General features: G+C 33.4%; 1 protein-coding gene across 2 annotated transcripts in view; it reads right to left on the bottom strand.

The window, feature by feature from the left end:
* Positions 1–21,428, bottom strand: part of LOC129236226 (uncharacterized) — an 84,869-nt gene extending 63,441 nt beyond the window's left edge. Inside the window, exons 1-2 of one of the 2 annotated variants that reach the window (XM_054870483.1) lie at positions 21,256–21,428; positions 20,743–21,039 (exon numbers count right to left, since the gene is read on the bottom strand). In XM_054870483.1, the coding sequence (XP_054726458.1) occupies positions 20,743–20,751 (9 nt within the window). In that variant the 5' untranslated portion in view covers positions 20,752–21,039; positions 21,256–21,428. Of the gene's footprint in view, positions 1–20,742 lie in introns of both variants that reach the window. The other variant, XM_054870484.1, reaches the window with a different exon arrangement.
* Between the last annotated feature and the right edge of the window lie 5,940 nt (positions 21,429–27,368).

Genomic DNA, 27,368 nt, shown 5'->3' with positions numbered 1-27,368 from the left:
AATATTCTAAGACCTTTAGTTAATGACAACTAATTAAGTATCTGTGTGAAAGTTTGTATGACTTTCGTCATGCTTGCCTAGAAACCTAGTCTGCCCTAGGGCTATGAGTTTAATGAATTTTCAAAGTGAAGGAAGGATTAATGTATTGTTTTTTCCAATCATTTAAAAGGCATATTCATACTTTTTTTCTGAGAACACAAATAGTGTACTTTTGATTTAAGGCGAATAATTTAATTGTTAGTTTTGGTGTATCATGAACAAAAAGCAATAATGACACTGAAAAACAATTACCAACATCAAAAACAAAGAAAAAATGTGTTGCTAAATACTTATTTTCATATTTAATTAAAAGGTAAGTTACTAAGCTTTCAAAATTTCTTCTCTTCATAACATCTTAATACTCGTTTATAGGCTACGAACTCACAGCCGCCGACGCCCATGTCTTTTCTTATCTCCTTTTGAATGCACTACATATAAATACATACATACATACATACATTGGCTTTCATGAGAAAAACAATAGTGATTAGAAAAAACATGTGTTAAATTTTAATTGAAAATTTAAACATATGAAAGGCATGTACGCCGATAAAACCCCGACTGTTCAAACAGCAAGCAAAATATGAAAGACTTAAGCAACGAACTTGCCTAACGTGAATGCTGCTATTATAGATAGCAAGCGAACATATGCTAGTAGTTGCATTTATTGAACTAATAAAATGAAAATCTATTTCTTTTTTCTACTTTTTAAAGACATATGTTTTCTCGAAAATATTAAAAATTACAAAAAAACATAAAATATTGTATATTACTACCAACCTTATATCTTTAGCTTTTTAATAAGGTTATTAGTATTATTGTTTTATTCACACATGCAAATCAACAAGGAAAATAAACAAACAAATAAAAAATAATAAAAAAACCTTCTGCTAAAATATGTATGTATTTAGAACGCCTAATAAAGAATAACAATGCATAGCAACACGCGAGCATACTACTTTCTAAAGACATATGTTTTCTCGAAAATATTAAAAATTACAAAAAAACATAAAATATTGTATATTACTACCAACCTTATATCTTTAGCTTTTTAATAAGGTTATTAGTATTATTGTTTTATTCACACATGCAAATCAACAAGGAAAATAAACAAACAAATAAAAAATAATAAAAAAACCTTCTGCTAAAATATGTATGTATTTAGAACGCCTAATAAAGAATAACAATGCATAGCAACACGCGAGCATAGACAACAACTCACACACAGGTTGCACTGATTTGTACTTAGAATGTTGGTCAAGTTTAACAAATTGCAGCAATATGTAAAGTAGCAAAAAACTGCGCTAAAAAACCATACTCACGGTGACGTAAATCAACCATGAAGCAATAAAAGAGAACAATAAGTTTGTGTATATACATAGATGCATATTTTTTTGTAGCAGAAATAGTTCGTAAAAAGTGCGGAAAAAAATAATAAATCTTAAACATAAAAAAAACAGCTTACAAAATAATAACAAAGTAGTATTTGCAGAATTTGTCAGTGTAGAAGTTATTACTACTCCCGTGTGTATTGTTAGTACTGCTAGTAAGTACGCAGCGGTGCATTAGCCTGTTTGTGCAAAAAATTTATATACAAGAAAATAAAGAAGTAAATCAAAATAAAAACTAAACAATAGCCATGCAATAAAATCGTAATCACAAATTTGCTAGCTACCAACTGCTCAAGTGTGCGTGTTTTTGCATGCAATGTGAATGAGTGTGTGAAGCAAGTGCGATTACTGCTGCTGCAATTAATTGAGAACAGCTGTGAAGTGACAAAAGCCAATTATTTACATCTCGATGTTGTATAATTATTAATTAGACATTTTTATTTGATTAATTAGACTTCACAGCTATGTTTGAGAAAATGTGCATGCAAAATTAAAATAATATAATAATAAAGATAATTCCATATCCATAGGTTGGTAACCAATTTCTAATATTTCAATCACAAATTGTGCCATCAAATTTTGAATTTCTGTACCCAAATATGAAGCTCGACATGCATTACTAAGCATAGTGTTCGTAAGTTCAAACACTGTGAAAGAACTTTAAATTGTGTGTTTGATAAAGAAGGAAATAAATCAATAGTTAAATAAAATTATTAGATGCCATTCTATTTTTCTATATACCGATCAATCTTGCGACTGCCGTAGCCGGATAGTTTGGTGCATGACTATCATTCGATAGTGCGCAGGTTCGAAGCCCGATATGAGCAGGGCTTTTTTTAATAGCAGTCGCTCCTCGACAAGCAATGGAAATGTATATCTACCATCAAAAATCCACTCATAAAAATCCATCTGCCATTCCGAGCCGGCATACAACAGGAGGTCAATCTATTTGTGGAGCAAAGTCAAAGCGCCTACCACAAATTGGACCGAACTTCGAACAAAGCATGTAAGTGCAAATTACATATATAATTTTATGTCTAATCTATCTATTTTATTTTGTTTTGCCTGTTACAATTTCAAATTCGTGTAAAAATTTGAAACACGAGCTTTTTAATAATAATTCTGGAATATGAAAAAATTATTCCAAATAATACAGCCTCTTAAACGGCTCAGCTTCTGTCACTTAGTGACATGTGGCAATTTTTGCATATGAAGCTTTGAAGTTCCCACGCCTCTTAACAAAAATAGTATTAAACAGAAATGTTTCCTGGGCTAAGGTTTTAAATCAAATAGGATTGGCTTACAAGTGGGACGGAACGGGGGTGGGTGTAAGAAAAACTCATGTATATATATTTTTAAATTGTATGTATTGATACTGCCAACAGGCACAAAATGTGGAATAGAGCACTAAAGAGTACGGGCAGAACATATAAAGAACGGGACCAGAGCGTAGATCAAAGCTATTTTAAGCCTGGCATAGAAAAATTTTAGAGTTCATGGATTTTTAAAAATGTATTATCTTAATGGCCTCTACAATAAAAACTGCTCTTTCTGTAATTTAAATGAGAAGGAAAATGTCCAATATTTTTTTTGGACGATGTCCAATGTTAAAACAATATAATGATTTTCAATGGAAAAAATTGACAAATTTTCACACTGGCGTTTTCAAAAACAGACAATTTATTATAGATAAACCCCAAATAGCTTTGCAAGATTTGTTGGGAAAAATAAATGAATCTATCCGTATAAGGCAACGTGTGTTTTCCATAGATATGGAGGACGCTACTTGTTTGAGATTCTCTATATTTTGGTAACAAGCTGTGCAGGCCACACTTTTTAATTCAAATCATAATTAGCAGTTGGCAAGGTTTTATATCTGAGCTCTCCGCGTACCAGTCTTCAGCAATATTCTGCATAAAATAATAAGGATAACTTCTTTTGCAAATTGCAGGATCCCGAAATTGACTTTAGGGCAATGCTCTAATAAACTTTTCTTAGTTTCCATACAAATTGGATCACCCTAGTATATATTTATGAACATGGTAAGTAAATACTTATAATTAAAAAAATAATTTTCAATAAAATCAAGTTTTCAACAAACAAAAATTTCAAAAAAAAAGATAAAATTAACAAAAAAAATAATTTTTAATAACATTAAAGTTTCAATAAAATTAAAGTTTCAATAAAATTTAAATTTTCAAAAAAATTAGGTTTTCAAAAAACAAAAAATGCAAAAAAAAAATAAATTAAAAAAAATTAGTTTTCAATAGATTTAAATTTTCAATGAAATTAAATTTTGAATAAAATTAAGTTTTCGATAAAATTAAATTTTCCAAAAAATAAAACTTTCATAAAAGTTAAATTTTTCCAAAAAAAAATAAATTTTCAATAAAGTTAAAATTTTTAAAAAATTTAAATTTTCAATAAAAAATTTTTATTCAAAAAACTCGAATATACAAAAAATGAAAACAAAATAAAAAAATATATATTAAAACAAAATTTTTTATTAAAATTTGTTAGAAATCATTTAATTAAATTTTCAATAAAATTTGATTTTCAATAAAACTAAATTTTCAAATAAATTAAGTATTCAATAAAACAAAATTCTAAAAAAATTTATTTGGCAATAAAATGAAATTTTCAAAAAATTAAATTTAAAATAAAATAAAATTAAAAAAAATTAAATTTTCAAAAAACAAAAATTTCAGAAAATATATAAAATTAACAAAAACAGTACATTTTCAATAAAATTGAATTTCCAAAAAATTCAAATTTTCAATTAAATTAAATGTTCAATAAAATTAAATTTTCAAAAAAAATGTCTCCAAAGAAATTTCTGAGTTAGATAAAGTGCTGAGAATTAGTTAGAAACCACTTTGTACCAAAATGAAGAAGTCTACTGCGGGTTGATACATCAATTATTATATTGTAGTATGATTATAAGTCGGATATGCCTTAACATTAATATTCATAAACATTTTGTTTTGGTTTTTATTTTATTGTCCACTTATGCATTCACTTTGCTGTGCCGTTTAAATAGAGTATCATATTTCTTAAAAGGTTCATTACACTTGAAACTAAACGCAAACATAGCTAACGTAATTATTTTATGTGCGGCGCGTGAATGCTAGAATCATATTACACAAGTAAACACCGAAAAATTGTTATTGGCTTGCATTGACAAAAATTACTATAAAAACGCTTGTACGTAGTATGTAAGACACAAGAAAGAAAACAATCGTTTCACAAGCTGGATGCCTAGCTTGAAATGATAAAATAAAATGAATATATTTAAAATTAAAAACAATACATTCTTTCAATCAATATATTTCTTTACAATATTGAGCCTTTTGTTAAATCAATAACATTTACAGCATCTTCGAACAAATTATGCATTAACAAATTTCGACTTGTTTCCTCATACCTTTTTCCGTGTTACTTCACTCTATCCAGCTGCATATTTCAAAAAATGTAGGACAGCATTGAACTAAATTGAACCAAAAAAACAACCAAAACACAAAATAAATATCCAACTGACCTACACGCATTTCAGTAACCTCAAAGTGATTTAAAATTTCTGGTTATGAATTTTACTACAGCTTTGCAAATATGTTGCATAAATAATTTGTACGAATTTCCTAATATAACTACACATGTAAAAGCATTAATATCAATAAGCCGCAAACCACGCTGCGAAGCAATAAGTAGCCTATATTGCAGAGTTGTAAGTACCCCGCATTGCCCACGCACTTCAAACAACCGAACAACCTGAAATACCAAATACAGCAAGAAAAAATCTACACAATAATCGCTTTACCGATAACCAATGCACTAAATCATAGCGCATTGAAAATAAGAGGCAAAAAATCTTTCAAAAACCATGCAGCTAACAGGTAACAAACGCACAAAAAAATCGCGCCAGCACGCCCCGAACAACGGCGGCAATCAATGGCCGACCTCTCCAAACGACCATAGCGTATACGCAACACACGCAGAGCTGCACAAGCGCACGCACATGCAATCCATACATAAATGCATAGTGTATAGTTATCTATAAGGCAAATCACATTTAATGACAGAGTAATGTAAATAAATTGCGCAACAACCACAACGGGAAAAACAATCAATACGGACGGTCATAAAAATGCAACTAAGTCAACAACGCATAGCTAAGATTTTCAAGTTCATGTTGAAGGACGTCGCTCAACGCAAAACGGCAAACGACAAACGACAAACGATAAGCACCAAACGCAACCGGTGGACAGACATGGACAGACGCAGCTTGCAAGTCTACTTGGCACGCGTGTGGTAGGCAACAAGCAACCGAACAAATGACGTTGCAGTCAAACGCATGCGATCGAGTATTTCAACTTTTCGATTGCTGCGTTTTTGTACAAGCACACATTCATACATACACAGCGACATACATATCTGGTGTAACGAATAAATTTCAGTTTATTACTGCTTAAGTGCCAAAGTTGTTGCAAAGTTGCTGGCGCTAGCGCTGGCATTGTATGGAGCGCCAAGTGTAGCCAATACCTGCCTATCTGCAGCGTCGATTGCGTGAATGAATCAGTTAAGTTGCAACCAATGAAGCGAAAGAAAAAAATGAAAATGTTGCAAAAGCTGTAAAAATAACTGCAGGCACATTCGAATACCCGCACGCACACAGACACACACAAAAGTCACTGGTTCGGACAAGCCTACCAAAGTACGTATTTTTGTATTGCATTGCCGCGCCAGCTCAGACACTTTGGCGTCTAACCAGTGTGGGACAATCGAATCGGGCAACACGCATCGACAACAATTTGAACTTGGACTTCTATTTGGGAAAAAAATTTGCAGTTTTCGATTTTCGCACTGAGTCGCTGTGCACTCGAATTCCGATGAATGCAAATGTGACGTTTGTAGGCACGCATGTGCCAATGTTTGTATAGCAGTAGCTGATGTGCGTGCGTGTGTATGTGTCAAATACTGGTCGTTACTTGGCGCTTTGATTATTCATTCATAAGTGGCGCGTGCGCATGCGCACATAAAAATCGCAATCGCACATTTGCAACCAGTTTGTCGCTGCCGCAATTAGTGAAACTTGCAATCGAAATATTGGATGATAATATATGTTAATATGACGGATAAATCAAATTATTAGGAGCATCGTGAAAGTGAGCTGAAAAATTGAAAAAAATAAAAATTACGAAATCGTATACGCTGCGAGTATTAAAAGTGGCAGTTTGAAAAAATAAGTGATATTTTGAGGGAGAAATAATAATTTTTTTTTCATTTATTTACTGGCAGGCTTTTGAAATTTTAATAATAATAAAAAAAATAATTGGCGCGTTCACTTCTGTTAGGTGTTTAGCCGAGCTTCTCCTGCCATTTCTGGCGGGCGGCTTGATGTTGTTCCACAAATACAGTTTTAAGCCGACGTAGAAATACACTCGGAGGCCTGCCATTGCCTGCCAGGGCGATCGCTGTTAGAAAAAACTCTTTCTATTACTTTGCTGTTTCATGCACTGAGATTCGAACCAACGTAGTCTTGAACTCGAAATTTGGAATTTTAAGTCTTGTCCATTTCTGAAAATATTTCAGCTCAAAATTTAAAGTGAAACGAATTATCTAAAACTAAAATAAATAGTTATAGATATATCACTTGAATTATAAAAATTATGAAACAAATATTTTTCATTTTTGGTTTTGCTATGATTGAGAATCTTTTTTTAATATTTTTACTTTTTAATAATTTTTAATATTTAAATGCTAGTCAAAGACAAGAGTTGTAGAAACAAGATTGCGCCCATCATAGAGTGTGTGCCGTCATGCCAACCCTTTGCTCTTCGCAATAAATTTAGTGCTTTTTTATACCCAAAATGCGAAAATTTGTGAAATATTTGTTAGATGAAAAAATATTTGTATGATTAAAAAAGGCTAAAAATGGCCAATCTGAAGAGATTTTAGTGTTATTGAAGATTTGTTGATTCTTATAAAATTTGATGTTTTGAAAGTGCAAATCTCAGTTTTTTCTCCATTTGAGGGTATGCAAGTTACGAAAATTTTTAATTTGGTCACACTGAGAGCAAAGTAACGGGACCACGATAGGTGCCATCTCATTATTCTCTCCATCGTGAGTCAAAGACAAAGCTACAAAATTGAAAGCAAGCTGGAAGTGTCCTACGGGAAAATCAGAATCTGCTACATTACTTTGCAAAAACTTTGAAATAAAAGAGAGTTGGAAACCTCTAAAAATATATTTTGTAGTATTTTTTTGTTTTCAATTTTAGGGCAGTATACTGACGGATCTATGCTCTAATTATCATTACACAAAATTTTATTGATTTTCAGAACCAAGAACTAGACTAAGGATTTTCCGAAGGTTCTTGACGCGCTCCATCCAAATCTCACTTCACACTCACATTTTTTGATTATATTTGAGGCTATGTAACCTCATGAGATTTGTAAAGCCATTTGCATACGTAAAAAAATGGGTTTGCCGCTGTAATAGATTATAGTGGCACCAGGAGACAGACTCAGTTTCATAGGCCATCGTGATATCGCATGGGGAACTTGTCGTGATCTCTCTAAAACCAAAGTGAAGTTTTCAAAATTTTTAGCAAATCCCTGATCTTCAGGATCTGAGATCTTCAAATTTATTCAAAAATTGTCTACTTAGTGTGGTGAATCTATGTGGAGACGTCTCTTACTTTTCTTCATCAGAGGAAAGCTCCTGCAGAAATCATGTGGCTGCACACGTAGCCTCTTAGCGTGTCCACCTATGTATAAGACAGTGTCCCGTTGTAACAGATATCAGTGTGCTTTGACTATGTGTATTTTGGCTCAGTGTGATCACAAAAAAAAAACAAAAAATAAAAAAAAAACGAAGAAGCAAAACATAAATGTAAAAAACTAAATATTAAAAAAAGTTAAAAATAACACTCAACAGTTTGTGAGAAAACTCTTGAAATCGTACTTAGAGCAGCTAACACAATTTTTTTTTTCCTTCACTTCACAAGTAAAAGAAAATATTACTCTTTATATGACGACAGGGTATAGCCCAAACATTTTACAAAAAATGGCATAAGCCACAATATTTCATAGTTTAAACCCCTCTTAACTCAAAGTCCTCCTCAGAGTTATGAGATTAAAATTGTATTTATTGAAATTTTATTCTATTAATTTAGCGCACTAAATTTGTTCAAAACTTTGGAATTCCACTCTTTTTTTATAAGAAAAAAAAGTTTTGGATAAAAAAGTAAAATTTTGCAGTTGATGAATTAAAATACATTTTTATATATTTTGAAAATTTAATTTTCCTGTAAGAGGATTGAACTCAGTTTAGAAATATTTTGAAAATAATTTTTGTATTGTTTTTCTAACTTTCTTTAGATAAGATAATTTTAGATAATTTCTTGAATGTTTGTCATTGCCCCACAAGGCGAATTGGGTATCTATGGTGGCGCCATTAAAAACAGTTACTTTATTTTTCGCGATTTGACAAGTCTGACGTCAGCTCAGTTCGCAATACAAAACAAACAAAAGTAGGAAAAATTTCTTTTTGTAAAAATTCAGCTAATGGCTTTTTATTTTTGGGATTTGTAAAATTTTAACTAATCAAACTAATGAAAACGAAGTGCCGTGTGTTAAAATGTGAAAACACAAATTAATTTAAAGACTCCAAATGCAGTTTGTTTGCGTTTGTTATGTGAAAGACGCCATGTTAAGAAAGGATGTGTGTGAGTGTACAATTTTTTGTGTTTAGTTGCTTCCATTGCTTTCGCCTACTCTTCCTCTTTTGCTTGTTTATTCATCCACTTTTACAACACGTCGAATTCGCAAGGCTCATACGTGTATTCTATCATTCTTGATTGCCACATTTTTCTATTATTTGATGTTTCAATGGGCTTCGAATCCGGGACGAACTGAATGGCAGCCATGTACAAGTCATTCTGCTACAACGACTGTTAGGGCATTTAAATACCAATATTGAATTAATTTAAATGTTGACCTTCACCCTTCGACTAAAATACAATCTTTACCTAATTGCCAGCATTAATGTAAAATGATTCTTTATTAAAAATTTAAAAATAAGTTTGCAAGATATTTAGAAAAAAAGTAAAATGTCTTATTCCTAATTTAGTTGGCAATTTTCCTAGCAATTGTATGCTGATAATTTAAAAATGCATAATTACAACCAAGGCGACTCTATTAAAGGTAATATCGGTAAATCAGCTGATTTGTTTTTTTCTTTCGCCGTATCCAAGTGGCTGTTAGCCAGAATGAAACAAGACGAATTCATTCTTTGTTTTCTACTCTGCCAATACTTTGTTTTGACAATCAAACGTACAAAACATTGTTGTTGGTCTAGTGCCACCACCATTAACCTGTTAACCGGGGAATTAGCTATTGCTCAACTCGTTTCAGAATGGGGACTTTTTCTTCGCAGCGATAAGTAATATCACACCTCAAATAATAAAGGAATATCGTTTTTAACTTATGGTTTTTATTTATTTTGATAAAATATTTTATAATTAAAATGTATTCAATATATATAACCACTTTAAGATTTAATAGATAACAACAACGTATCAATATATTACGATTAATTTCCATAATGAAAAATTTCGTCATGCCCATTGCAGAAGGCTTTTATGTATTTCGTCATACCCAGTTAACAGGTTAATGAATACACCTTGACTACAACTTTAAAAAAGTCAAACCAAATTGTCGTAAACCCACAAATTTAAGACTCACCAACCAAAAACCGACAATACAAAAATATTACCTGCGTACTTAAATTGATTTAAAGCAAACATATTTTTGTCTACATAAATAAATTACTTTTCACACTTTTGAATAGTAACAGTTCAACTCAATCCACCTAATGAACGCCTGGCTTAAAACAATGAAAGAAGCAAAAGTTATTATGTGACTAACATTCCGGGAGTGTGCTTCAGCATGCATGTGTGTGCGCGAGTTATGGTTATTATGTTATTATGTACCCTGTATTTATTAATGTATTTACTAATGTACAGGGTGGCTGATGAAAGCCGCTACCAAAAAAAAATTGAATAACTTTTTTTCTTTTTAAGTTATCTGTTCCACTTTTGTTTTAATTTGCAGATTGATCTTTAAAATTTATTAAAATGGATAACTGGGACACACAAACAAGAATTTGGATAGTCCGCCGCTATCACGCACTGGAGTCCGTAGTTTTGGTACAGAGAGAGTACAGGCGGATGTTTGGCGGCGATCCTCCGAGCAGATGGACCATAATGAGGCTGGTGAATAATTTTGCTGAGCAAGGAACAGTCGCAAGAAGGCCTTATCATCGAAACCCACCAGTTCGGACGGAGGAAACGAATGACCTTCAACTTGAAAAAAAAAATAAATGAATTCCATACACTAAAAAAAAAGTTATTTGAGTTTCTTAATGTAGCAAAATTCATCAGCCACCCTGTATGTATGTATTATATTATTCACCTGCTTAACATAGCTGTACACATTTCTTCCAATATCTATGCACATAAAGGCATCGAGATCACGCCACTGTTGGCTGTCCGATTGCAGTTATATGTTTCACAACTTCCCTTTTATGATTCATGTTCTATGCTAGTTAATGACATTAAATATGAGATGATGTAGTTTTAGTTTTTAAGTTGAGTTCAGTGAATAAAGTCATTACAAAAAAAAATAAAAAAAAAATTTCTTTTAATGATAAAAGAAAATTTAAGTCGCGTGTGTGTGTGTGTGCTATGCAACTCGCTACGGTAAGCTACTTGGTGCGAGGCACGAACATAAGAGGAGCAACAAAGCCAAAAATATAAAAAGCATAAAAGCCATAACGTAGCGCCATTCATTACCACCGGCCGCATCACACCAATTGCGCGCGTCAATGCTGCTACTTAAGCAAAATTGGCTTTAGTTTTGTTACGCGCACTTTCATGCAGATATTTAAATACTACCAAACTTATGCGGACGATGTGTGTTTACTAATCCCAGGAGTGCCAGTAGAAGCTATGTGCAATAAAATGCATATAGCCCTAAACGAGATTGATTGATTCGAATTGCATGGTCTTTCGGTGAGTCCCATAAAAAGTACCTTGGTACTTTTCACTACGAAACGCAATATGGAAAGCTTATTATTATTCACATTGAAAGGAGTAACATTGCAGCTGTCTTCTAATTGTAAGATTGTAAGATGACCTGGAAGATGAACATCGAACAGAAGGTCTGTCAAACACTATAAGTCTTCTGGCAGCGTAAGAGAGCCTTTGGCAAGATATGAGATCTAAGGCCGGCGACAGTACATTGGTTGTACATCACCTTGATTAAACTCATTATTACATATGCCTCTGCAGTCTGGTGGAAGACCACTATGGTTAGTTTAAGAGGCAAATCCCTAACCAGACTGCAGAGAAGTGTGTGCTTGGGTATCACGCTTAATGCCATCCTGAACTTGCAACCTCTAGACCTTCAAATTCGATAGGAAACGATGAAGGCGGTGCACAGGCTCAAGTTAAACGGAGTTTGGGGAAACGAAGAAAACACTGGCCACTATCAGATGTGCGGTGCACACAGTTCTCCAGTGGTCAGTCGGGTGCCTTGCGTTAGCTTCCGTAGGAGGTATGATGTTTTGATCCCAGATAGAGATCAATGGTTAAGCCCAGATAACCTATTAACGGGTTTTCAACACACGTTCTACACCGATTCGTTAGCAAAACTGAACGGTCTTGCAAGACACCACAAAGTTTGTCTGCAGGGAACGAAATGGCTGGTAAAGTGGCTAAGTTCTGCAAGAAAACTAGTCCCTGAACCCTTTCTAGGGGTCAATTCGGCATCGATTCAACTATGGATTGGCAACTTCAGGAGGTCAACCCCTAGAAGGCGTTGATTTGAATTGGACTTCTGTAGAGTAGCCAAGTAGTTTTGTGAAAGAACCTAACAAGACATTAGCGACCTTTCTTCCAAAACTTCGTAGGAAAGAAGAGTACTGGTGGGCGTAATCACAGGTCAGCATATGGCAACCCAACATGTCTCATTGTTGAGGATGATCACAAGAAAAAAATTCAAGTTATCTGATTGCACCTATTATAAATGCATTATCTCACATCGACAAGTCTATTTCTTGTGAGTACTGCCCGCATCTGGAGCTCTGCACTAACTTCAATGCATAGCAACTTAAATAAGGTCAGTTTCAAGAATGTTCTGCATTCATACTTACGTGTGAGTATTGCTTCTACACACACTTTTATATTAGTCTAGGTAACATTCATATTGTCTTGTCATTCTCACTTGTTTCCACTTGTTTTATGGTTACTCATTTACATCTAGTTTTGTTTTTCTACTCACTTTCATTGTTGCACTATTCATGATCTGTTAAGTTCATCATCTTACTGCACTAATGAAGTGTTAGATAAATAAAGGAAATTAAATAAATGAAATTAAACAAATGAAATGCAAAGTTTTCCTAGCATCGAAGCAAATTTGTCCATTTGTACATTTTCTCCCCGACTGCGCAGTTTAATACTCATATGACTCGTTATGAAAAATTGCTTTAAAAATAAACTGGTAAATGCAAAGATTCCAACCGTTGCGGGCGATGTATTTGCCGGCGCTATTGGCTACTAACTCGACTTCTCATGCAATAAAGTAATCAATTTTAATTTTTCTATTTTTTTAATTTTATTTTACTCAGCTCAAAAAATTAATGCTGAAGTTTAAAGTTGACACTATAAATGCTATGTACACGCGCATGCCCATTCACGCTCATTGACATCGCATTAAATTAAAGCGATGTGTTCGCCGCCTGCCAGTGGCAAGTGAGCAGGCGCATATTTTATCTATGCATAGATTTTCCCAGGTAGTCAAATTGAGTAGTCACCAAATTGTGTGCAGCGGTCAATTGAACTGCAAGTACATGGCCGCTTGGATGTGTTTATGTCAGTGCCAATGAACGTTGGTGGTAACTCATGAGAGATTTATTATAAAAAATAAAAAAAAATAATTGGCGCATACAGTTCTGTTGGGTGTTTAGTCGAATGCCTCCTTCTATTTGTGGTGTGCGTCTTGATGTTGTTCTATACGATTTTATATCTCTGTATATAAAAACGTAGACAATTTCTTTTTCTAAAACTGCTTTTAATATTTAAAACAGCTTATTGGTCTTACACACAAATCAGTGGCAGTAATTTTAGATGGGTGTTGCCTGCCGTTTGTATTAAAAAACACAGCAATGTATTAAAAAAACAGACATAAGTATTCCAATATGGTGAAATATTTTTAAGAAAAATATATTCCAAAAACAATTGTTCGGCAGCGTTGCCACTCGTATTTTATTGCAAAACTAGCAATTCATATTAACGAACATTTAGCCATAATTGGGTATTAACACCTTTCATGGTGTTAACAAAATATTTAATAAAAAAATATTTTTAACAGGTGTTGCCACCTATTTATATTAAAAACACACGGTAGTTTATTAAAAAATAGTCTAAAGTATCACAGCATAGGTGAACATTTTTAAGAAAATTATATTCCAAAAATAATTGTTTTCAGAGTTGCCAACTGAATTTTATTGCAAAACTGACAATTCATTTTAACGAAAATTAAAGCATACTTTGGTATTAAATGAAAAGTGCTTACAGAGGATTTGATAAAAAAATATTTTTAACTTGTGTTGCCACCTATTTTTTGGAATTAGGAATTTTATTGCAGAAATCTTTTAATTGTAAGTAATATACGTACAAATATCAATACTATATTTGGTATGTCATTTAAAAAAATATTAAGAATCAAAAACATTTCAATTAATAACATAATTTAATTCGAGGTTAGAATATGGGTATCAACCGAAATGTGTTAAAAAAAATTAACAAAGCTTTAATTAATATTATTTGTGGATGTCTAATTCTTAAGACGCAAATAATAAACAGTAGTACAAATGAATTACATAAGCATTAGGATGTGGGTATCACGCGAATTGTGGTTGAGACAATTTAAATGAATACTATTTTTTAAATGGTGCTGCCATATATTTAGTTAAAATTGAGATATCGACTGAAAAATTTTATTAGTAGTAAATATACCATATATGTATTAATTTATGTAATATATGTATATATATATAAATGTAATATAAAGGTAGAGATATCGTATATCCAATAATATTCTTAAGCGGCGTTGCCATGTAATTAAAAAAAAAATTTCATTAAAAACAAAATTTAATTGAAAATGTGCTCAAAAGAAAAAAAAAAGCTTTAATTAAAATTGTTTGCGTATGGCGTTGCCACCTAACTCACTAAAGTCAAAATATTTAATAACAGTACAGATGAATTAAGTGTTAGGATGTGAGTATCACGCAAATTATGATTGAGAACATTTTTTTAAAAAGCATTTTTTAATGGTGCTGCCACATATTTTGCAAAAAATTGAGAAATCGACTGCAAAATTTTATTAGTTGTAAATATATACATACATACATATATCAATATAAATGTCGAGATATCTTATGTCCAATAATATTTTTAAATGGCGTTGCCATCTAATTAAAAATCAAGAGAATAAAAAAAAATCTTTAATTAAAATTATTTGCGTATGGCGTTGCCACCTTACTTCAAAGGTCAAAATTATTAAGAACACAAAAACACAACATTGCTAGAATGCAAGTAATACTTGCGCAAATTATGTATTACGCAAATTATTGTATGTATTACGTTTTCTTTGTTTACTTTTTTTTAATAGCGTTGCCCCATTTTTTAATTCGAATAATTTTAGAATTGTCTTGAATTGCTTTAGCTTTGAAACTACTTTAGAGGAAAAGTGCTATCGAAAAGAGAAACCCATGCGATTGCAATATTACTGCAGCAAAATGAGCACCCAGCTACAGTAAGCCACATAATTCCGAAAGAAATGGAAATAAACAGCGTTCGAGCGCCCCGAGACGAATAAACTTTTTATGCAGTCGAATTTTTAAACAGCCTAAGATTACAAATTTCAGTTCGGATAATAATTTTAAGAAATTTAAAATCTATTGAATTCTGCATTGGCAAACGCTTGAAAATTAAAAAACTGCAAAAGAAAATTGTTATCGAATTATTCCATCTGACTGCTGAAAAGGATACTCTGTTACAATTACACGAACTCCAATAGCAACAAACAATTAATCATTTAAGGCAATTTTCGATTACCTTGTTTTGTTTTTAGTGACAATTAACAAGGCTCAAGGGCAGACGTTAAAAAAACGGATATTGATCTGCGTACTGATTGCTTCTCCCTCATTCAATTATACGTTGGCTGTTTGCGAGTAAGTTGCTTAAGTGAATAGCTACGTGTTTTCGTTGTACATTTGCGCTACGGACAATAATTTTAATTTTGTGTGCAGACTGAATGTGTGAAAGTATAGAGAAATTGTGTGAGATAAGTGCATCAATAAAAACGAAAAATTGCTTTAGCCTCTCCATTTCAAAAACTTAAAGGTGGTAAATTTAATGCCAAGCCGCTGGCGCCAGTTCGATTTTAATAAAATTTTATTACAGATAAAGTAGATACTCGAATGTATTTATAAGCGTGCGGAATTAACAGTGCAGAGAGGAAAAGAAGAAAAAACATATTTTCATTTTTGTTTTTTAAGAAAAAAACATTTTCTTCGTCTTCATCTTCTGCTTGCGTAACCATCGCAGCATTTACATAAATTTTTGAATATTAAATAGTATTGATTTTGGCGGCATGTGGATTATTGATGAGAAAGTGAGACAAAGGTGCAGCTTAGCGAGCCACCGTGAAATTCCATCAGTGTTAATGGAAGCAAAATATGTTGAAAAATATAAATTTTTGGGGATTATAATTTTGTTTTTCTTATTTTTCATAAAGTTGTTTTTTATTATTTCGATCAATTAAGCAATTTCGTATTAGCTACACTTGTGGGATAATGTTACACCATCGTTTGCTTACATATTGCCTACAACAACAATGCTAATCAAAAGCATTAAATGCAAATGACTTTTCTTGAGCTGAGATACATAGTTTAAGTAACTCAAAACAAGTGTAACAATGTAGCTGCGGATGCAATTGAAACTGGGCTTGCACGCGATTTTTGGCTTAGTTGTTTTAGTTTACTTTTATTATTTTTTTTTTTTTTTTGTAATATATATATATTTTTTTCTTAGTTTTTTTTTTTTTTGTTTTAGTTGTAATTTTTTTTTATTTGTTATTTATTTATTTGTTTCTTTGAATTATTTTTTATTTTATTTTTTATTGTTGCCCCGTTTCTCACTTACAAAAATACGTACATAACAGTTTGCGTAATTTTGGCACGACGCGAAACGGCGTATTTCCGAAATGCATAGTGATTGCCATAATATACGAGCGTTACGCCCACACCTTCGAAAAAAAAGCTGCATAAAAAACAGCAATCGGCTAAAAGAAACAACAAGTGTATCACATGACAAGCTTTGGGTTGGTTTGCACAATAGTATTCTAATTATTTTGTACATTTTTTTCCCTTTGTACCTCAAAAAGTTGCCACAAATCGACTACACGTCAGTTCAACACACGTCAATCGCATATCAAAAGTTATGTTGCACTTAACTGCAATGACCCACAAAAAGAGAAAAAAGTAAATGAAAAATGAAATATGAAAAACGAGCTATAAGAAAATTATGTTGTGCGTTTTGTATTGCCCAGAACATTTGGTATTTATTTTTTTTTTCACACATTCAAGTTTATACAAATATTTTATAAATGTTCAAACATTTGATCTAATTTTTTGTAATTGTACAAAATGTGAAGGAAGAAAGAACGAACCCCCTCAGTGTTGTCACAGGTCACGAAATACTAAATAATGTTAAAAATTAGAATAGCGAAAATAGCGCATCAATGTACCAGTTAACGCACTGATGAATAAAAATCTGTTCTATCGCTCTTTCACAGCTGCTAAAATTCACAAGTTTGTTTCATAAGTCTTTTGCTTCAACTCCTCATTACTAACAATTTAATAATTTGAAGCGCGCCATCGGGTGCAGTGAGTTCGTTTAAGGTTAACTCGTAGTAGACCAGCGAAAAAAAAAATCAAATTTGAGTAAAGTGTTATTATTAATATTTTTTTTTAATATGAAATCACATTATATTGCATTGAAGTTATTATTGCTTAGTTTCAGCAAAATTTCTTTAATTGCATTGATTTGCAATTAATCAATGCTATTGTGAAATAAGGTATGAAAAACGCTCAAGACAATGTTTGTTGTGCAAGCAAATTTATTAATTTAAATATAAAAAAATTGCATTTATATTATAAAACGTTGTTTTTATAGACAGTGCATACAGTGAAACCTCTCTTGAACAGACACTCACCGTCAGCCAACTTTTGTCCTCTCTATAGAGGTGTCCGCTCAAAAGAGGATACGGATATTGATGCTTCGATACTTAAGACTTGAATAGGAAATACTGCGTGCGCTACGGAAGGAGGTGCCCTTTCAAAAATGTTACACTGTAGCAATATATTGTATAATATATTAAAAAAATATCTGGTCAGTCTATAAGTTCGTGCATATTTTACCCATAATTTCACTTTTGTACGATTTTTGCATACAAAAAATTATTCGCCGAGTATACCGGAAAACATAAATAGTTCGCAAACGCCAATGGTTAGATAAAGATGAAACACCAGAACCGACCTCTAGAGATGGCCTTTACTCCAAGAAGATTCTCCTATCTATTTGGTGGGATATGGCCGGTATTGTTTATTATGAACTTCTGGAACCAAACCAGACAAGATAACTGATGATTATTATTCCCATCAGCTATCAAACCTGAATGAGGCACTTAAAAAAACGACCGTCTTTAGTGAATAGACGCAAAGATTTGTTTCACCACGACAACGCAAGACCTAATACCGCAAGGCAAACATTAGGCGAACGAGATCGGATGGGAGCTAATGCCGCATCCACCACACTCTCCGAATATTGCACCTTGTGATTATCACCTCTTCCGTGGTCTTCAATCCCATATGAGTAATAAGAACTACTCCTCAAAAGAAGCTATAAAAAGGGATATCGAAGCGTATTTGGGCTCCAAGGACAAACAATTTTTTGAGCAGGATAATAAAAATTCTCCTAAACATTGGGAAGACATTGTAAATAATGAAGGAAAATATATTATTGATTAATAAATACTTTAAACATCTTTTTTATTAATTTGAAAACCACCTTTAAAAAACGCACGAACTTATGGACTGACCTGATACTACATTTAATTAAATAATAAAGATCTTAAGCTTTGACTTTAGAAGAAATATGAATTATATTTTTGGTTTTTAACCCTTCCTTTAACAGATGTTTGGCAATAACATTCGCACCTAATAAGTATGGTTAGACTCACATACATTTTAAGGGGGGAAGCTGGTCTAGAATTTTGAAAAAATCGAAAAATTTTTTTTTGTCTTAAAAGGTGCTTTAGGGTCTTAGAAATAATATACCAAATGAGGGATGCCAGCAAAAATGTCTAAATGCCCAAATTTTTCATTCGACGGCAGTGCCTCGCAGGTATGCCCCGAACGCTATTTACAACTTTAAACGCGTTTTTCTCGAAATCACTTTTTTCAAATTGGCCGAAGACATAACTCGAACAAATCTTTACCGATTCTTACGAAATTTTGACAATACATTCGAAATACCTTTCTCCGGAGACGTACGTAGGATTTTTTATTTATATTACATAGTTTTTTTTTTAATCAACAATTTTATGTCGTTCTTTATAGTGAAAATTGTAACTTTTTGTTCAAACGTGCACCATTTCGCGAAAAAACAAAATATCAAAAAAATCCTACGTACGTCTCTTTCTGTTGTTATATAGAAACTAAAAAAATTTTATTTTTTGATCCAGGACAAAAATTAAGGAGTTTACGTCTTCGGCAATGGACCCACTAGAAAAAAAGGCGCCTTAGGAGAACTGCTGGACAGCGGCCATTTTGAAATTAATTCAGACGAAAAATTTTGTATTTGTACCATGAAAGCTATATTATTAAACCTATTTCACAGATTTTCGGTTGATTCCTTTGTTGAGTCAAAATAAATTCATAAAATATGCCCATTTTTTTGCGCTCTAGACCAGCTTCCCCCCTTAATTAGAAAATAATGGGATATTTAAGCCTGCTATTTACAGTTGTTCAGAGTTTATGGAATGTTTACGAAGGTTTATGGCATTCCCTTAGAGATATATATTTGCTAATTTATTTATAACAAAATTAAGTAGAATTGTCCAGCCTGTGCTCCTTAAATTTGTTCCAGATGTTTACTTTAAATAAAATAAATATCAATTTGTTCTTGTTTTAAAAGGAAATTTATTCAATTTAATAGAAGTAGCCGTTCGTTTCGTTGAATTCGATGCACCGGTAATGCTTTCGACGGAGGATTTTTATATAAGCACTTCCCGCTTATAAGCAGCGAATTTGTGCTTACAGCCAGGAAATCTATATATATAAAAAGAAGTTACATTTCCTTGGTAATCTTATAACTCAAGAACCGCCAAACCGATTGACACAAAAATTTCTTTCTTTTCTATCTTTGAGGAGGTGGTTTGTGTGAAGTTTGATTGAAATCGGTGCAGCCGTTCCTGAGTTATGACATTTTATGTGAGTAATGGTTTCCTCTCATACGAAATGCCTGTATGGGGAAAACAACAACAAATACACAGCCGCTTATGAGGGTTTCTGTTGTACTGTTGTGGTTGTAAGTGTATTATTATTGTATTAATTTTAGACGAAAATGTAATAAAAACTGGAGCATTCAAGGAACTGGAAAAACATTTTTAACTTTATTTATTTTAGCATAATTTATTTAGCGTAAAAAATTGAAATGGAAATTAAAGAATCAAAGTTTAATTACAAGTTTTTATCGGCTCTTTCACCTTACCTGTATATAGGTGACCACCACAATCAAATTTTGAAAAAGTACAGAAAAGGCTATTGTGACATCTTTAGAAAGTATGTTGAATGAAAAAAATCAATTAATTCAACTGTTTAAACATGAAAAATTTCTTGCGATATAAAAAAAACATTTTATGTATGGTGGTGCGAAGGCCACTGGGAAATGCTAGTATTTTATATATAATTTAGAAATTACAATATAATTAACTAAATTTTTTACTATAATAATGAGACATTTAAAAAAATATTTTAAAAATGATCACCATTTCGCCTTTAAATTTTTGAACTAAAACTAGCAAATTGTTTGTACTTCAGAATTAACCAAGTCCTTGAATTCATACACAAAGTAAAAACATTCATATCCTTAAATTATCTCTCTACTTTCGCATTGGTACTTACGTATTTCATTTTGTTGTTTTACTGTCACAAATTAGTTGCGAATGCGCGTAGACTGCCAGTAATGGTAATTGCACCCAAAAAATGCACAAATCACAACAATTGCAATGCGAACTTTTTCTCCGAAAAAGCAAATGCTACAATTACACTTCAAACACTTTTATGCACTTTTTATGCAAATTAGATACACTTTTTTTTTAAAACCACTAATTTCTTTGCTATCCGCTTTGGATTTCTATTATTTACTCAAATTTTCGCTTCGCTTCAAAAGCACAATTGGTGGAACACAGCCAAGTTGCACTTTGAAAAAACAGAAACCAATAAAAAGTTGCAGTTTTGAAAACAAACAAAACAAAAATATTAATATAGTAAAATTTTTTCGTATTTGGCTCGGTAGTAAAAAAATATATAAATAATATTTTTTTCTTAGTTTGCGTTTTTTTGAAGTTAACCGCGCGTTGCCTTTATCTGTAGCAATCACAATTGGCGTTGCAACTCCTTCGATTCGATTCGTACTTTGTACAATTTTAATCTTTTTGTGTGTTCACTGGGGCGGTGATGCGGTTTGGTCAGGCGTTCGAACGGTCTGTGTGCTGGGGTAGGTTAGTACTAGTCGACGTGCTGTTGGTTGTTTATTTGGTTTGTTGGTTGGTTGGCTGTGTGTGCTTTTGAGGTATTAAGAGACTTGAGGTAAGGCACTTAATGAATTCCAGTGGATTTGCTTAGTTGGTTTTATATTAAACACGAAACTCTAAATTTTGCTTGCGTTTTGCGCTCTCATTGGAGCATAAATACAAGTAAAGAGACTAAACTCAGTGGCAGTAAAAGCTAGCGAGAGAGAGAGAGGGAGAGCAAGAGTGAGAGCGCGCATGTTGGTGCACCACTCAGCGAGTGTGTGTGTGTATAAGTAAATTTTCCACCGCTTAACTGTGGTTGCCTGGCTAGTTGGCTGGCTGGACGGGCGTACGTGATTAACCGTTGTGATTTTGAGTATTTAAAAAGTTTTGAGTGCATTTGTTGATATATGCGATTTTTTTTTACTTTCTTTTACTAAGCTTTTTTGTTTGTGTTTTTTTTTTTTGAGTTCGTCGTTGGCTGTCGCTTCGCAAGCGTCGTGATAAGCGCTCGATTCTGATGTGTCAAGACATTTCACTGAATTTTATTCTTTTCCTTAATTTATTCTCGTGAAAAACGACTTTCACTTGTTTTAAGGGTCATTTAACGATACGTTGCTTTCGTTGCCAACAATTCTGGATGTGTTGTGATGCATGCAGCCGTTCAATGAATCATTAGCAGTTTGTCACTAATGCAATTAAACTGAAAACAGAATCTTTATGGAAGTTAGCCGCAGAATGCAAAATTAATTCATATTCATGTATATGTATGCACTTTATGGCATTTGGGCACGTTTTTGAATTTTAAAAATGTCTAAACAAAATATTACAAATTAACGAGTACTTCATAAACTCAAACAAATTTTTGTCCGGTACGTTTGCTGACCTCTAATCGCATAAACTCAACATAGTTAGTATTTATTTAAATTTTTGCACTTCAAACGTAGCTCATTTTTATGTACAGCCACACGAGGGTTGACTGATCAGTATTTAAGTTAAGTATGAAAATATCTTCTTTTTTTCAAACATAAGTACCTGGTTCTATTGAATCTATTGAAATCTCTTCAAATCTCTTGAAATACTGATTGACCTGCACACAAGAAGCCAAGTTCTTCGGGGGCCCTTGTCGCATACTCAAGGTGCTTACTGAAGAAGCAGATCAGTAGAATCTGTCTTACATGCGATTGTTAAAGATATAGAGGATTCCCTATATCAGAAGGAGCTCGTAGTGGGTACCTTTCTCGACATTTAATAATGTCCTTCCAGAGGCATTCACTAAATCTTTGAATAAACTGGTGGTCGGAGCCGATCTTGTCAAGTTTATCTACAGAATGCTTATCGACAAAATGGTCGTGACAGAACAGCTTAAGTTAGCCTCTCGCCTAAAGTTATATTTTGACTCTATAATACCAATATAAAACAAATTCTGTTGTATGGAGCCGTTGCCTGGTAGAACTCACTGGAAAAGATGGCCTCGGTGAAGAAGCCGAGGAGAGTCCAAAGGTCTGCTCTCATTGAAATCAGTGGGGCACTTCGAATTACTCCGACTTTAGCACTGAATACAATGCTAAATGTGTTGCCTGTAGACATTGTAGGTAAAGCTACATATGCCGCAATCAGACTGAGAGGCTCAGGCTGCAATCTTGACCTGAATTGCGGACACTCAAATATCCTTAAGAGCTTTGGGTTCATTCCTTGGGCAACCGATAAATGCGCCACTCTGCTTGATCCAAGTGGAACATTCTGCACTCACATTCCTTCAAGGGAAGAGTGGGCGGCGCACGTTATTTGGAGGAGGGGCCGGATTAGCCTGTTCACGCATGGCTAAAAATTAGATGGAAAGCGTTAACGGAGGAGTATTTTGCAAGCTCCCCATCAGACTCAAGTTCAGGTTACCGGACCTTCACAGAACCAGCTGATTGGCTTTTCACTTTGTAATAAATGTCACGGAGGTTAATATCGCAAAGGGGCCATCAGGGCCTGGGGTCGATGTTGATGCATTCGGAACTTGGAATGGATTGAGGAATGCCTGACTTCACTTTTGGCCTCATCCGAATTCTTCAATATGAGGCTTATCTTGGTACCTGGTCATAGCGACATTGCAGGAAACTTCGAGTTGGATCAGCTGGCTAATCAGGGGCTCCCGTTGAACGCGGTCTGCTACTGGAAACGTAGACTTCGTGTTAACTCAGCGAACGCTGGGTAAGTACATAAACTCAAATCTTTCTGGCCACGAGTACATCGGAGACGCTTGAGGGACCTTCTGAGATTAACAGCGCTCGAATTACGTGGACGTGGAATTTCGAGATTACAGGACATTGACCGCGAAGTATACATGCTATTAGACTTGGTATTACTTCGAATCATCTCAGAACTTTCTTCTTAGCACCCTACTTTTGCAAAGCTAAGTTTTGAGTATCTTAGTTCTCATCCCTTTCAGTAGAAAGTGGTTAGCAGCACCATAACTCAGTCATCTCCCGCTCGTTTTCAACAAATACAAATCCCCTGCCACACACATACAAATACATCGCCCGACGTGATATGCCGATGGTGTGTGCAAGATTATTACCAAGATGGTTCGAGTAAACAAACGATAGTTAAACTTCAAGTGGTGCATAGATGTATCATTGGGGTTGAATGGGTCAAAGAGACTAATCAACTTCATCTGAGATGTTAGTTTGTTTAAGCACAGTTTGATTTACAAATTTTTAGTATCCCCTGTTTCGGTGTATTAAATTTTCACCTAATCGCATGTCTTACCATCAGCCACTTAAAACTAGTCTAAGTGAAGACCTCAAAAAAAATTATTTATTGTTATTAGGCTGCGTTGTTTGCGAGATAATGTCAACGCAGGGCACACTTTGGACCATAATATTAGCATCATCGAGCATCTAATACTAAGTAAAAATTTTTTTTTTTGAGTTTGTTCGAAATAATGGCTTAAGAATCCTGCCAATCCGATCCTCTATTCCACTTGGGCCCTCTTGGAAAGTCGATCTCTATTTATTTATTAATTTATTAAATAGGTTGTGTGCCATAACAGTAAGATTCATGTAAAGAGTCCATAAATGTAGGTTGCACAATATTCCAGAAGTATATATATGTATGTAAGTAGCTACTAATTTAGCAGCAACAACCTTGTTTAAGCATGTTTTAACAATCACAATTACTGCTGACTGTGCCTTGCTAAAACTAATTTTCTTAATTTTCACGCCTCTATGAGTTGCCTTCAAAAAACATCGTTCCTGTTGTTGTTATTTATGCACGCATTTAATTTGCAGGTTTATATGTAATAAGTAGCCAATATAAAATCATTGATCAATAAGCTAATTTCGCATAATTCAACACAGATTTATTTATTCCGTAAATGTGCAGTAAATGAAAGCTTGAACTACTTTTATTTTAGGCTTTATTGTTGAACTCGTTTTTTTCACACTGCAACCAATTAATATTTTCTATTTTTTGTTCATATATTTTAATTAGAATAACTTACAATTTATATGCATAAATACAGTAGGCACTGGCATATGTGAACAAATTCAAACCGGACTTACAAAACTTTGAGAATTTTTCATATATTGGTTAAGGAATTTATACGTGCATTTTAATATATGAACACAGGTTGGCTAATACTTTATTTGGTATTAAAAAAAGTGACAAAATTTATTCTCAAAAAGTGGAAGGTGCGGTCCGAATCAAAATTTATATACCCCGCGTGTGGGTTATTCTTATCACGCACTTCAAAAAAAAATTTTTTTTATTCAATGAATATGAAATGATATGTAAGTAAATATGCGTAGAATTGTAAATTCGTAAGTCAACAATTGGCGATTGCCTTTGCTTCACAGTGTTTTAGTTTCCTTGAATTTCTTATACTTGCCCTAACCACTTCTAGTTCGTACCACTACGATTTCCGCTTGTTTATACCGGATTGCAAAATTATAAACATTTCAATATTTTTTTATCAGAATATAGTTCATACTACAACAAAAACCATGCAACCGAAAGTTTTAAACTTTGTAAAAAATGTTTAGAAATTTTTCAAAGTTCCATCAAAACTTTCAACTTAAAAATTTCTTGTGAGTACGCAGTTCTATAGATCATCGAATTTTATATATCATAGTAAAGTGCAAGTTATATGTAAGTGGCAACCAAATACTGCTGATTTTAGGCAATTTTAATCCTTTGCGGTTGAAACATTCGCAAGTCAACGAATCAGCCGGTGTCGATAAGTTTGCTTTAAATCACTAAGGGACAAACAACTCCGAAAAGCTAAATTTGCTCCGACTACCAGAAAACTTCTAAAAATTCAGGTTACAAAATTGCAAGTTTTGATGAAAATTTTACGCAATTTGTACAAAGTTTAAAACTTAGAATTATGTGGTTTTTATTGTAGTATGAACTGTAGTTTTATAAAAAAACAAAAAGTAGTGAGTTTGTAATTCTGCAATTGGGTGTATATGAGAGGAAATCGTAGTGGTCAGGGTAAGTAAAGCGTTTTTCAGTAAGAGCGCTTCAACTTTTTTTTTTTTGAATAAAACACAAACGGTTTGACTTTTTTAACTAATTTTTTTTTTATTATCGAGTTTGAACATATACATTTAAGTATGAAATTCGATTTCTTTTGCATGACCACCGCGTGCACGTTTTACGAAGTCCAATCGTTGAACCCAATTTTCGACCACTCTTTTGCATAAATCGGCCGAAATTCCAGCAATTTCGCGTTCAATATTGGCTCTGAGCTTACAAATCGTCGCCGGCTTGTTACTGTAGACCAATGACTTCACATAACCCCAAAGAAAATAGTCTAGAGGCGTCAAATCACACGAGCGCGGCGGCCATTCGACCGGTCCATTTCTGGAAATAATGCGCTCATCGAACTTACTCTTCAACAAATCAATTGTAGCGTGTGCTGTGTGGCTTGTGGCCCCGTCCTGTTGAAACCACATGTCGTCTAAGTCCATACCATTCAATTGCGGCCAAAAATAATCGTTTATCATGTCGCGGTATCGATTTCCATTCACAGTAACGTGGCGATCGTTCTCGTCAACGAAAAAATATGGGCCAATTACGCCGCCGGCATGTAAAACGCACCAAACAGTGATTTTTTCGGAAAAAAGTTGAAGCGCACCTATTGAAAAACGCTATATATAAAGCATGTGGAAATATATAAAATAATAAAAAAAATAATTGATTACTTTAGATATCTTAATTTTCATTCAATAGAGAGACGGATACTTATTCCACGCAATCATTGTTTAAAGCAACCTGGGATGCTTCGTCAACACACCGCTTCATCTTCTCCTTAAACGATTGAGTTCAACAAACTGCATTTTCTCGCGCTAATTAGTGCCAATGGGAAAAACAGAGGGAAGCCCAGTCCTTCACCACTCAATTTTTCCGATGCAATGGGGGTCTTTATGTTTCTTACGATCCTCGGCAAATCTGCTGTATCCATTTTTGTGATAGAACAAAGGAAGCGGAGCAGTTGGATATTTATACGAAGCACTATGTCTATGTCCCTTATACAACTTAAGATTCCATTCACTGCAATATTCGTTCACTTTTGAATATTTCTCTTGCATACTCCAAGTCCCTACGCCTTACATTTTTGTTCAACGAGAGATGGTTCCTACCACTCATCCCAAAATAGCATTTGCTGGCAAAATTCCCTATCTAAACGAAGCTCTCCACCATTGCAGATTAGAATAGGCAGCAGAGACATCGTTGCTGTTAACGTCGATTATATCAAAATCTTTTATAAAATACAGATTTAGCTAAAAAATGTATTCAATCAGATTAAAGAAGTCACAGGTAACCTCGTTCAGAGACCCTTAATAGGTATGACGTAGCTGGTGACATTGCTTAATGCCAATTCAAAATCGCAAGGTAACTAAAGGCAAAAAATTAATAATTAAGCATATAATCTGACAATACAGTGACACTTTGACCGTTTCGGAAACATATAATTTTTTCTTTTATGCCCAGAAAAAATAGTGAACTTCACTGCCGGAC

This window comes from Anastrepha obliqua, chromosome 1 (assembly GCF_027943255.1).
Source record: "Anastrepha obliqua isolate idAnaObli1 chromosome 1, idAnaObli1_1.0, whole genome shotgun sequence".
In the NCBI taxonomy this organism is placed as follows: Eukaryota; Metazoa; Arthropoda; class Insecta; order Diptera; family Tephritidae; genus Anastrepha; species Anastrepha obliqua.
Note: the sequence above shows the minus strand (reverse complement) of the source record. Positions and strands in the feature narration are given on the sequence as shown.